Source organism: Notamacropus eugenii, chromosome 4, assembly GCF_028372415.1.
Source record: "Notamacropus eugenii isolate mMacEug1 chromosome 4, mMacEug1.pri_v2, whole genome shotgun sequence".
In the NCBI taxonomy this organism is placed as follows: Eukaryota; Metazoa; Chordata; class Mammalia; order Diprotodontia; family Macropodidae; genus Notamacropus; species Notamacropus eugenii.
Genome location: NC_092875.1, coordinates 433,588,594 through 433,602,934, shown reverse-complemented (window position 1 = coordinate 433,602,934; position 14,341 = coordinate 433,588,594). Strand labels below are relative to the sequence as shown.

The 14,341-nt window shown below is 32.8% G+C and overlaps 1 protein-coding gene across 4 annotated transcripts in view; it reads left to right on the top strand.

Annotated features, from left to right (window-relative positions):
* Window positions 1-14,341, top strand: part of WDR7 (WD repeat domain 7) — a 462,625-nt gene that overhangs the window by 345,838 nt on the left and 102,446 nt on the right. For all 4 annotated transcript variants that reach the window (XM_072605972.1, XM_072605969.1, XM_072605971.1 and 1 more), the window contains 3 exons: window positions 2,425-2,542; window positions 6,053-6,202; window positions 8,140-8,222. In XM_072605972.1, coding sequence (XP_072462073.1) covers window positions 2,425-2,542; window positions 6,053-6,202; window positions 8,140-8,222 — 351 coding nt within the window. The remainder of the gene's footprint in view (window positions 1-2,424; window positions 2,543-6,052; window positions 6,203-8,139; window positions 8,223-14,341) is intronic.

Sequence of the window (14,341 nt, the reverse complement as noted above, 5' to 3'; positions counted from 1 at the left end):
TAATTGTGCTTATTTCCAATTATAACTTGCATGCAAGAAGTAGCATAATTTGCACTAGTCAGAAAACAATCATAGCCACTAAAAAATGTACTAAGGGGGTACCAAGTGAGCAGCCCAACAACTGTCTTAGTGTCCACCACATATGAAAAGGCCCAGAAAAATCGCTTAGACATGTTGGGTAGATCCTTAATGGGAAATTTATGGACCGTCTTAGATACTAGTTCATCATGTAAGACTTGAGTAGGTTATGATCTGTAGCAGTGCAGGGCTATCCAAATTGAGGAAGATCTCAAATCTGTCAAAGTGGCATTGCTTTAGGTGCTCTGTTTTAAAGGACTCTTTATTACAGTGAACTGTTTTGTTTTTTAAGTTTAGTTTATTAGAAATTATCACCTTCTATGATGTTAATATTATCTTTAATATGAGTTAATTCTGAATCAAACAAATTTTGCAGATTTTTAAAACAAGTATTTGTTGAATACTAACAATATACAAAATACTTTCAGTCTTGGATGAGACATAACACATCAAATGAAACCTAGGAAAAATTTATTATGGCTTAAAGTATATTTGGACACATTATAAATTGCATATACTAAATTATTCTTTTGTGGTTTTTCTTTATTAACATTGTCAAGACCTGTTTAGTGACAATCATGGACAGAAATACTAGCATGGTTAATTTCAAAACATTTTTATTAATTTTGAAATGTGATTTTTAAAAATTTGCATTTGCACGATGATCTGTCCTAGTCTGTAACTTAAGTTAATTCAAATAAAACACTCAGACCACAATAGTAGTTCTATATTAGTCACTTAGTTCTTGTGGTTAAAATTGGTGAAGCCCAGGAAAGATGTTCAATGATCTGAACTAATTTTAGGTCAGGTTATAAAAGTCTTTTAAAATTGGGAAAGCTGAAGCTGATCAGAGTTATCTAATAATATTTATTTTTCTTTGAAACTTTTTTGACATGGACCAGTGTTTGTCAGTCAATCAAAAGCGTACTTTTGTATGGAAAACACCTTTTTTCACTATTTCATTTCTCAGTTGCACGTCTATCTCTCCACAGTTTTTTTTCTTATTTCTTTCTCTTCCACTTTAAATGATATTGACTATTAAATGTTTAAAGAGTAAAATGATAAGTATTATATGTAAATATCTTTATCTAGAAGGCTAATTAGGTTAAGCAAATTATTTATGAATAGTATATGTGGCTTTATGCATATTGTAAAAGTGCATTTTCAGTAAAGATCATAAAATTACGGTATGCAGGTTTTGTTTTTTTAAGAACACCTTTATAAGTGGCTATGCTTCTGGTACCAACCAAAGTTTAAAATGTTGAAACTTAGATAAATTTGGGAGAAACAGATTTTGATCATCTGAGAGTTTAAAGTAAGCATCATTTGCTTGAGAAATGAAGCCTCATTTTAGTGACATTCTTTAATCTTTTATTCATCTCTAATGGTTTTTAAAACATGAATTTATATCACAGGCTAGAAAACAGATCCTATCTCATTATGTAAGAAAATTCTTTATGTGATTAATACGTACTTATGTCTACCACTTTAACTAGAAGTCATCCTGTTTGAATTTATACCTCTACCACTATGATTGAGAGAGAAGAGAATGTTTAACTTTGAGTTTATTAGAACTGATTGGGAGAGATAGAGGTATGGAGAAACTCAGCAAATCATCATTTTGCTAGCTAATAGTGATATTTATTTTTTCATTATTGGAAGATGTTGATTTTAATGTGCATCCTGCCTTATCCACAACCTAAAATATCTTATGCTTGATGTATTCTGTTCTATAGAATGTAAGTATCAATTAATATGCCACATATACTGCTACAATTACTTCCTGTATTTTGATCAAGAACAACTACTCAGCTTGCTTAAGCATTGTGTTTAAGTAAGCCAGTCTTACTTAGAACATCTCATAACATCACAAATGGCAGAAATGGTTTTGCTCTTTTCATTTCTTTGGTGATGATTATCTAGGTATTAATACTATTTAGAAAACTTTGATTTTAATGTCTCAAATTCTGACTTGAGTGTATTCCCTTTGACTTTATAAAGGAAAATGAAAAAGAAAAAAACTTTTCAGGACATTCTTTCTTGCCTTATTCTAGGCTTTGTGGCATTTATTCAGTAGTGGGGCTTGATAATTTGTTAACAAGGCTTCTTTAACAGTTTGGACAGATGCACACCCTGTTTTCAATCTTCACGGTTAATTATTCGATTTTGTATTTGATGCCAGAACACCCTGACTCCTAATCACCGCTCATTGTTGGCAGTCCATTATATTCTAACTGTTTGAGTGCTCCCATTGACCTTGAACTGACATTATAAGCTGTGTCTAATCTTTGCAGTCTATATTTCTAATGCTTTTCTTTTTTTCTCTTTTGTCTGATCTTCATTTAGCATCACAATGGGGCTGCCCCTGAGTCCAGCAGCTGACTCCGCCCGCTCTGCAAGACATGCGCTCTCACTCATTGCCACTGCCAGACCACCTGCCTTTATTACAACTATTGCCAAGGAGGTAAGAGCAGCTTTTGAGCAATTCCTGAGCCTCTCTCTCCAAAAGAGTACTTTGATTTTAACATTCATTCCTTAAATGTTGAAATTTAAACCCTATAGAATAATAACTATTCAATGCTAAAGTAGAGAAATTAATATGGAAGAATGAATAAGCTCATTTACACCAAGGCCAGCTAGTAGTTAATATCCATGGCAGAAAAAATTAGCTGATTAATTTATTTCACTTTGTGACCATTCTTATTCTCAAAATTAGTGAATAAAAAAATATTTCTTATTGATTCTGGTTTCCTAGCATGAAACTCAAGACTTCGTAAATTCAAATAATCTAAATTATAATTTTCTTATGAAAAAGGATTATGCATTGTTCATCTTTGTATCCCCTGAGAATATAGTTTGATAACATGTACGGTATAGTTATGCGCTCAGTAATTATGTTAAATTGAAATACAAACAACTTATTTACCAAGCGTTTGCTTATAATAAAGATTTAATTGCTTATTTAAAATCAACAAGTTTGCCATGGCAATAGATACGTAAACAGAAATATAGTTGAAGTTACTAATTGTTTTTCTTTGCTGTAGGTCAAAAAGATAAGAGTTGACTATCAGCTGATCTCTCAACATTGACTATAGTGTAATGGGCTAGTGTTACTACCTGTTTGAAATTCAAGGAAAGAACAATAAATGGATCTTTCCAGGAAAGATCTGATAAGTAGTATGCTGTCCTTCATATGTGAAGATGAGGTTACTGAGTTAGTTATGTACTTTGAGTTGTTTTTCAGGTGGCATAGATAGATTTATATGTACTAAATACATACCCTCAGGAGTACTAACTTGTGAATTCATAGATCTTGAACTCAGATCTACCCCACGGTCATCTTTATGGAAACTCAGTAAATATCTTTTCAGTAAACCTAAACACTCACTGACTAGCTCACTGGGTTAGGGTCAGTCAAGAATCAATCATCAAACATTTATTACAGCAACTTCTATGCGCCAAAACTGTTCTAAACTGAGAATACTAAAGAGGCAAAAGACAGTCTCTGCCTTCAAGGAGTTCACATCTGCTGAGGAAAGCTATGTAAGACTAGGATAAGACTTGCATTTTCGTTGGTGTGGAGGAATTCTCAGATAAGGAAAGTCCCTCTACCAATTTAGATCACTCCCTTCTCTGTAGCTTAGAGAAGCAACTCATTACTGAACAGAATGACTAAACTAAACTGACTTCTTATGCATTAGAAGTGGACTTGAACCCAAGTCTTCTTGGCTTTTGATTGTGGCTCCCTGACCACCACCCCACAAAACCTTTTTCCTTATATAATTCGCAGCCAGGAATGGAAATGTATTTCCATGAATATCACAGAGTATTAGAGTTTCATTTGTTGTTCAGTCATTTCAGTCCAACCCTTTGTGACCCCCTCTGGGGTTTTCTTGACAAAGATACTGCAGTGGTTTGCCATTTTCTTCTCCAGGTCATTCTTACAGATGAGGAAACTGAGGCAAATAGGTTTAAGTGACTTGCCCCTGGGTCACCCAGCTAGTAAGTATCTGAAGCCAGATTTGAACTCACAAAGATGAATTTTCCTGACTCCTGGGCCCAGTACTGTGCCACCCCATCTGCCCTATTAGAGCTTCAAGAATACTCTAAAGATTATCTTATTTTACAGATGAAGTAACAGGCTATTTTAAGTAACAGTCAGATTCAGTCATTTTAATCTAGGCTAACAAAATGTTAATATGAACTTGTTTGCTTGTAAATTCCAACAGGTAAATGTTTCCCCCTACAATTTTGTTTTTACCATTTATAATGTGATTTGTACATTTTAATAATTAAACTTCTTAATTATTAATTCATTAATTACTAATTACTTAATTGCTAATAATTAAAGCCTTAGGGTTCACAAAGTGCTTTCATCATAACCATACTATGAGTTAGGTATTGTGTAAAATCAAATCAACAAGCATTTAAGTGCCTATTATGTGCCAGGCTGGGGATACAAAATAAAGTAAAAAATAGTCCCTGGTCATAGTATACCTATTTTGCAGAAAAGGAAACTGAGGGTCAGAGACTTTGTGGCTTACATGCCCCTGCTAGTGCCACACCCCAAACCCAGTTTCACTTTTCCAGTATACTGTACTGTCTCTTTATTTTCCTTGTACCCTTCTCCCCTCCATAGTAAACTGTGGTCCATTCTGACTCAAGTTCACCTACAATTTTTTTCCTGATTTGTGAAGAAGAAGCACAGATAAAAGGCATGGGTTTATGCAATTTCCATAAAATGCAGAAGGTGCTGAACCTGAACCCTTCAGGAGGTTGTGGCATTTCTTTCTCTCATTTACCTTCCTGTCCTGCCTCCTTTGTTTCCGTGCAACAATTCATATAGGAAGAGGCATCAAGGAGTAGGTTAACCTTAAAAATAAATCAGAATAGAATGTAAATTCTGGCTTTGCAACAATGTTCCCATGAACAGGCCAGTTAACCTTTATGAGCTTAACTTTCCTTAGGATTTGTACTGCTGTGCTAATGCCCTGTGCCCTTTGAGGGTTGTTGATGAAACACTTTATGCCTCTTAAAGTACTGTACGAAAATGAGCTGTTGCTTTCACTTAAATAATGTCTTCTGACTAATATAACCATTACCTTCTATTTTATATTTAAACTTAATAAATACATGTAACATATTGATGTCTTCTTATAGTTCATATTAAATTTGACATGTCCTTAAAAAACCTCACACCTCTGGCTAAAATCCAAGACAGATTTACCCTATACTCAGTCCTGTTCTGTGGTAAATAGTATTAGTATGTGCTGACATCTCTCTATATATGTATTGCATGTGTAACGTACATTAATGTATTATATATGTGTATAACATTTCATAATAGTTCATAGAAAGGTTTTTTTACCAATCTATTTTATTGTGAAATGTACACAGTGACTAAAACAAAGGTATTCAGCATTGCCTGATGATCTGTATTGTTTTGGATGTTTTTGTATGCTTGGTTCTGTGTTAAGCCCTATAAAAGGCATAAAAAAATTGTCTTTTGTTAATATTGCTTAGTAAATCATATAATTTCATGGAAGTTATCAATTTGTATTAGGTGAATTTTAAAATACTTCCTTACCCTAACCCAAAGAGGCAGCAAAGTGGCATGGAAAATTTTGAGTCAGGAAGACCTAAGTCCAAAATCTAGCAAGTCTTCCTTGTATACTTACTAGCTTTGCAACTCTGAGCAAATCACTTACCCTCTCTCTACCCTAGTTTCCTCATCTGTAAAATGGGAATAACAATAACATCTACCTCTGAGAGTTGTTATGAGAATAAAATGAGACTATTTGTAAAGTGCTTTGCAAATGTTAAAGTGCTACATATGCTAGATGTTTTTATTATGTTTTTGCTGATCTTTTGTCAAAAATTGAATAATATAAAAGCAAAAGCTTATATAGAAATATAAAACTAAATGAAATATTAATAGAGTGATCAATATAATATTATCTCATCTTTTTTGTAGGTACATAGACATACTGCTCTAGCAGCGAACACCCAGTCACAGCAGAATATCCACACTACAACTCTTGCTCGAGCTAAAGGGGAGATCCTGAGAGTCATTGAAATCCTTATTGAAAAAATGCCCACAGATGTTGTCGATCTTCTTGTTGAGGTATTATCATGATTTCCTCAGTAAACAAAAATGATAACAAACATTCCAGTGCAACAGTATAATGCAGCTAACTGCATTTTGTTTCTAGTACCTCTAAGAGAGTTTATGCAGATATGTAATATTTAGAGTTTGTATGAACTTATGGAAGCGGTCCTAATCATTGTTTGAATTTCCTATCATTTCCAGATTTTTTAACTCTAAATTTCTAGTTTAAACAGAGTAGCTGACAATTGCCATTTATACTTCCATTTATGGGCCAGAGCTAGACCAAAATAATTTTTCAATACAATTTTTTTCTCAGGTATATCCATCTTTGTAAGTAAAACGAAACAAATACAGTACCTGTTCATAAATTACAACTCTTTCTGCTGCTTCTACCAATCTGTAAATAACTGACCTCAAAAGTAAGGATGGGTTCCCCTTTAATCTTAGCTTTATTAGATTTGCTTCTACAAAAACTTTTAAATTTTATATAATCAAAATAATTCATTTTATCTTCTGTGATGCTCTTCATCTCTTGTTTGATCATGAACTTTTCTTCTATCTATAAATCTAGTAGTTAATGTTTTCTCTGTTTCTCTAATTTATGATGCTTTTTTATGTAGCAACTTAGAACTTATCTTTGTATAAACTGTGTCTAATTTCTTCCATACTACTATCCAGTTTTTCAAGCAATTTTTGTAAAAAAGGGAAACAATTAGGGAAAAAAATCTTTACCGAAAGTTTCCCTGAATATGTAGTTTTGGCAACATGTGTATATATATATATATATATGGAATTGATTCACTTTTATAAGAATAAGAGTCATTCTCCAACAGATAAATGATCTGGTATGAACAGATAATTCTCAGGGGATGAAGCCCATGCCATCTATAACCATATGAAAAAATGCTCCAAATCACTACTAATTAGAGAAATGCAAAATAAAGCAATACTGAGATTCTCCCTTACACTCATAAGATTGGCGCAGGTAACAAAAAAGGAAAATTACAAATGTTACTATCATTTTTCCACGAGAAAACAGCTATATTGATGAAGTATTATGTACCTGTTAGCGGATACAGCCATTCTGGAAAGCAATTTAGAATTATACACAGAAAGTTACTAAATAATACTTGCCTTTGACATAGTTCCTATACTCAAAAGAGACCAAAGAAAGAGGAAGAAGTCCTATATGTACAAAAAAATTTACAGTAGGTTTTGTTTTTTTGGTTTTTTTGTGGTGACCAAAGCAAAAGAAAAACTGAAAACCAAGGGGATGACCATCAATTGAACAGTGGTTGAATAAGTTATAGTAGTGTATGAATGTGATAGAATTGTCCTATAAGAAATGTGGAAATAGATAATATCAAAGGTATAGGAAAGATTTAAATGAATTGATTCACGGAGTAGTAAACAGAACCAGAAGATCAATTTATACTATAATATCAGTACTAAAAAATGGTTAATTTTGAAGACTTTTTATAAACCTATGAAGAATGTACCAAAAGAACAATTTGCACAATAATGACAATATGGTAAAGACAAAAAGCTTGAAGGTTGTAATAATTATGATTAATACAATAATCATCCATGATTCAGGACAACATTGATGCTTTCCATAACAAAGAGGAGATGGATTTAAGGTGCAGAATGAGACATTTATTTTTGTGTACAGTCAATGAGGAAATTTGTTTTGAGTGGTATCGATATGGAATGTGGAATGTATTTTGGATGAGGTCAATGATATTGTTACTTTTACTTGTTTTCTTATGTTACCTTTCACTGTTAGGGTGATTAGTAAATGTAACATAAAACAAAATATTTCAAAGACTTGAAAATCATAAATATTAAAACTAAAAAAGTAGAAAAATTAGGAATTAAATGTGCTAAGTAAAACAAAAAAGGAAATTAATTATTTGAAAATAATGTCAGATCTGTGACTTTTCCTCCTAAAGGTTATGGACATTATAATGTACTGTCTTGAAGGATCTTTAGTTAAAAAGAAGGGACTTCAAGAATGTTTCCCAGCCATCTGCAGGTAAAGAAGTCTTTCATAAAATGGTGAAGCAAATTATGTGCAATGTAATATTTTTTTACAGTTTGTGTTTAATTAGTCTGTTCTTATTAGAATTTAAGGCATTATGACATTTATTATGTTTTAAATTTTGATGTTTAAGAAATAGAAAAGATAAGGTATCTGTTGACTGTGTCCACACCCTGATATCTATTCCTCAGGAGCTAGAAAGGAACATTCCGGAAAGAGTAGTGTCTGTCTGCTTTTAAAATTACTTGCTAAATATATTCCTAGTAAAATGAAAAATTCTCTTCTGTCAGTATTCTGATCGCCACCTCATTTTTTCTCCAGTGAATTCTACATATAAAACTTCAGGCAGTAATCTGTGCCAAGGCCAAAACTTGTATTTTAATTCCATCATATTTAGTCTTATTTTGTGTTTGAAAATCTATTTCTGTTTGCATTGAAAGAAGACTTATGTTGAATACATTAACCATACTTATAATAACTGTGTGTGTGTGTGTGTGTGTGTGTGTGTATATACACATATATATATATATGTTATATTTGTTGACATAAACACATCCACCTGAAGCAATTTTCCTAATTTAAAAAGAGAACCTGTTAGCATTAGTTTGGAGTTGTTTGTTTTTGTTTTTTGTTGGGTTTTTTTTGCTTTTAAAATTGTCTTTAGATCCATTTATGAAAGAACACCCTGTCCACCTAGATGTTTTCAGTAGAAATGGTACCAAGCTAAATAAGATTGAAGTTAACTTTAAACCTCCCAAAACTGGCATTTAATTTTAGTTGCCATTTTGTTGCCATCCTAAAATGTGTCTAACCACATGATTACATTTGTTATCATTAGTTTTCATGCCTTACCTCTGTAACACTATTCCCCAAACTTTCTTTTTTCTGGCTGCCCACCTATCCTAGTCCCTCTAGTTCACTTTTCTGTCTACCTTATGGCAGCAAAAAAGTTAAAAGAGAAGATACTTAAAAAGAGAAATGGCAGCTTTTCCATTATAGTTTTGTACTGTCTCAGAATTTTTTCCATATTTTCTACATAACAGGTGCTACATAGGTGTATTCGAATGTAACAATATGAATTTTCCCTTCATGTTACAATGATGCAGTTTTGTTGCTTGTACAAAGAATTTTTTAGGAAATTTTTAGTTTGTGTTTTCCATATTGACTGTTTTCTAAATAAACTAAAGTTTAAGTGAGAATAGGAAAACGGTTATAAAGGATTTTTAAATTAGACTTTGAGTTACTTAGTAACAGTGTGTTAGACTTATACCAAACACAATCAGGCAAGTAACATATCTTCTTGGAGTCCCTTCTTAGGATGCCTCCACCATCCCTAATTTCCCATTACAAGGATTATTTGTTAGTCATTCAACAAATATTTATTAAACAATTATTGTTAGAGAGCACTGTGTTACTTGCTGGGAGAAATAGAAAGTTTAGCTAAGACACAGTTCCTGTTATTATGAAACTGAAAGGCCATCGATTTTCTCTATGTCACATATCATTTCAGTGCCTGTTGTGCTGCAGACACTGAGCTAAGTACAAAGAAAGGAAAAAACCCAGTACCTGCTCTCCAATTTCTCGTAGTCCAGTGGGGGAGGCAACATGCAAACAGCTACACATGACCATGTAAAGTCTTCTGCTCATTTAAGCTGTTAAATATAGAGCATCCGTTTGGATGTTGAGAAGATAGGTGTCTCTAGGATAAGTATATTCAACATAGACACTTTTAATGTTTTTCCTCAATTTTATCAGGTACAGATAAAATTAAACTCGAGCCAAATGTTTAATGGCTTACACCATTACATAAACCTGACAGTCCATAGTTTTTAGGATCATTTGAGAAATTCATTGAGGTAAGAGCATGGTCTTTGCCTAGAAATAGTTTATAAATTACTTAGGGAGAGGTCAAGATAGAAAATTAATTATGCACAGCCACATATGCTAAATGTTAAATGAGTAGCATGAACATTAAGTGATGAAGTTCAGAAAATGAGAATAACTTATTTATATATTGTATTTCTATAGCTCACATGTATATATAGGATGGCAAAATTCTTTCCTGACAGCATTTATCTGTAGGTAGATAGTATGTACAGTAGAATTACAAGTAGTAGTATATGACAAATGAAAAAACAGTCTTTCTGAAGTTAAGGGACTTGACCAAGGTCATACAGCTAGGAAATGATGGAGCCAGAGCTAAAACTTGTGACTCCTGAGTCAGAGTTCAGCACTCTCCACTATACTGCCCTGTTTTCCCTAAGAGAACACTAACGATGAAAGGAACCTCTAATCTGGTCATCTGAAGTAACCCAGAATGAAAACAAGTGAGTAGATAGCATTCTTTGCTATGTCCTTTACCAACTTTTAGCTAAAATAACAATCTCTATTCGCAGAAACTTTATATTAAATCTAAATTTATAAGCAACATAGAAAAAATGACTATATAGCTGATTAGACCCTCCCATAGTATGCATTCTTTAAATTCTTATGTATCTTATTCTCTTTTAAAAGTGTTTTAGTTGTCTCCATTTATAGCTTAGGCTGTCCTCCGTAATGGTAGGTAGTAGCATTATGTACTATATCATATGCCAAAGGTAGATTATAAATTATTGCAGATTATAGATTAGATTATATGGTAGTTTCATTTTCGTTTCTTGTCTCAGAAAATCAGCTGAAAATAAAACAATATATATAAAGCAGAAACAACATTTAAAAATACTTCATATGGTTAAAAATGTAGGATATTTTTTTCTCATTGTATTCTCAAGAATAATTTCACAATTGGGCAATAAAAATAAGCATTGTGTTTCCATTAATTTAAATGTTTAGGTTAATATATACACAAAAATTCATAAGATCCTTTATAATTAAAAGTATTCTCCAACATATAGAACTAACAACTTCTTCTTAGTCACAAGATCACTAAGATGTTAAGTAAACCTGATTTTGATGTTATTTAGAGGTTTTTAAATGATTTAACATTTAAAAACAATTTTGGTAATGAAGGATACAAAGATAGATAAGACAATTACAATATATGTGTAGAAAAAGATACATACTGTAAAAGAGTTACAATGTGATGGAAGAGTAACAAAGAAGAAAGCGATCAAGTAAGACTTCATGAAAGAGGTGGCCCTTTAGTTTGACTTTGAAGAATAAGTAAGATTTCAACAGAGGCTGGTGCAGTGGTAGGAGTGATATTCCCAGCAGAAGAAATAATATCTGTATAAGAGAGAGGTGGAAAAATATGGACTAGTGCATGAAAATGGTCCTGCTTATTTAAATGCTGCTTAAGTGGACAAATTGTTCTGTGTGCACTTTTTAAAATCATAATTTTGTAGCTTTGAAATCACAATTCTGCCAAGATTTTCTTCACACGTTCCTAACAATGTGACAGTCATTTCTTAGATTGCATGCGAAATTGCAATGTTTTGTTTAAACAAATTTTCATCATGTGCTTGCTTTAAATTGTCATTGGTATAAATGGAATTGATTTCTAAGTGACTGTTGCTGAATTTAGAGTTTGGTCATAATTAACAAATCACCCTGCAATTTGATTCCATAGTTTCTGCCCTCTACCCACCAAATACATTTAATTCTTTACCTAAAAACAAGAAATTCAAGCATAAAGGAGAAGGAATAGTGCAAGAAAGTAAAATATTCCAGTTATTTTTACTTAGTCATATTTTATGTAAATTGTGAGAGGTTATTGTGATAGTTTTTATTTGAACTTGGAAGTGGATGAGAGTGCACAGGAATATCATTTCTAAGTGTTAGCCTTCTACCAATGAGCTCAAATCATTCAGTCATATACTTAAATTTTAAGTATAAATACATTCAGAATTATTGTGATTTCCTCACTTTTTATTCTCTGGGTAAAACTATTCTGATCCAGGCTATTAAAAATGTATGGCTTTAGAATATTAATTCTCAAATTGTTCTTCAAGGAACCCTGAAACACCCAAAGTTGTTTGTTTTGATGAACCTTATGTTGTGTTAATTGACTTTAACAATAATAATTTTAGAGGATTTTGTAAAGGTTATGCCAAAGTTTGGTTTAAATTGAAGGGTCCTACTACTGTGGAAAAGTTTGAGAACCGCTGTTTTAGAGTAGCTCTCGGGGAAAAAAAATCACACAATTGAACATCAGCATAATCCTGTTACCAAAAACAGCCTTTGACTCTCTGTGGTAACACAAAATAGGAATATCATGAATAATTGAAATCTGTGCATAACTCCAAAACAACACTGGCCAGGAGCTGTCACTTCCTCTCTCCATCAAACCTTATAACTGAGGCTTATGATAAAAATTAAAACTGACGTGCTTGAGTTTTAGCACTTCTTATTTGTACTTCTTATGTATACTTTGGTAAAGATTCTGTGAACAAAGATGTGTCCAAAAGGTGAGCAGCTCAAAAAAAAATAAGGGAAAGCCCTGGATAAAACCCAAATTGAGGAAGCATCATCCTTGTATAATTATTAACTCTGTTTCATCACTCCATTTGAATCTTATCAACACTTTCCAAAGCAGTTTTGTCGTTTAGTATCCAAATTACTATACTCTATTTCATAGTTAAGAAAATTTTTTTTACAAGTCACTATAGATAGTATAATTTGGTGAATGGTAAACATTCATTTAATAAGCTACCATCTGTATTGTCATCTCGTGGGCTGGTTTTTATAACAGAAGATACTTTCCATGGTATTTCAGTAAAACAATATCAGAAACGCATCAATGTTATGTCCAAGTGTTGTAGACATAGATTTAAATGTGTCCTAATAATTTACGTTTTAGTTCCAGGCATATTATTAATAATACAGTGACTTCCATTAATAATACAAGAAAATTGCTTAGATTTCTATGCCCCTGAGATTGAATACAGCACACACACTCTTACTCAGAACCCAGTTGTACAAAATGCTTCTACTGTCAAGGACTTTTCATCTGTATGACAAATAGATGTTCACTGTTATGTGGGAATTAAATACTGTTCTTAAAAGACAAAGAAACAACATTGCTTTCTTTTCTGAGTCAATTTGGTAGCATGCATAATCAGGCCAATATTTGTAATATAACAGGATAACATTATGATGTTAACTGTTTTAGAATAACAAGTGAGATAATTTTTACGTATTTGCCATTTAGTAAAGCTACCATTTCATTTTTCTAGAATCTCAATTGAGATGTGTGCTAGTATGTTGTCTCTTTGATGATCTTCTAAAAGGCATTGTAGTTTATTTCAGTGTGAGGTAAAGACATTTCTAAGTAAATTTTATTGTAGCACCTGTGATATGAATAATATAGTATCCTTTGTTAATACTGTAGGCAGTATACTGTCAAAACTATAAGCCTCATTCTCCCCGCCCCCCATCCCCATAAAATAAAATAAACCAGAGACTTGAGGGAATCAGTATGATAGCGGCATTCTCAGACTTCAGTGTTAGCTATCAAGAGCTCATGTGGGGCTACTGTGCATGCATGGCTGTGCCATAAACTACCTCCCTACTTTTTAAATGTGGCCTGAATGTATTCCTAAATCATTTTAGGGGTGTGTGTGTGTGTGTGTGTGTGTGTGTGTGTGTGTGTGTGTGTGTGTGTGTATGTTTATGTTTCATCTCCCTGACTGTGTCGATGAAGGGCAGGGACATTATCTGCTAATTTATTGTATAGGTTTCATAGCTCTCAACATAGTGCCAATGAATGTTACTATTACCTTAATGTTACTATTTTTCCCTCCCGTTATCCAGACCACTTATTCCTTCAGCATGATCCTTGAACAAATATAACCTCTTTGGTCCTCAGTTTCTTCATCTGTGAAATGAGAACATTGGCCTAGATGACCGAGGTGTCTTCCATCTCCATTTCATTTTATGCAAGAGCAAGAGTAAGCAGGTTGCTCGTTGAATCATTTTTCTTAGAGCTATCCATAAAGGATATTGGATATCATTTAGTTCATCCTTCTGATTTTACAGAGGAAGCTAAAGACCTATTTTTAGATGTTAACAGACCAAAGTAAAACAAAACCTTGTTAGCCTGATGTGATGAGTCTTTTGTGCTCTCCTGATTTAGGAGCTGCATGCCAAATTCCCAGTGTCAGTGTGATTCTGTT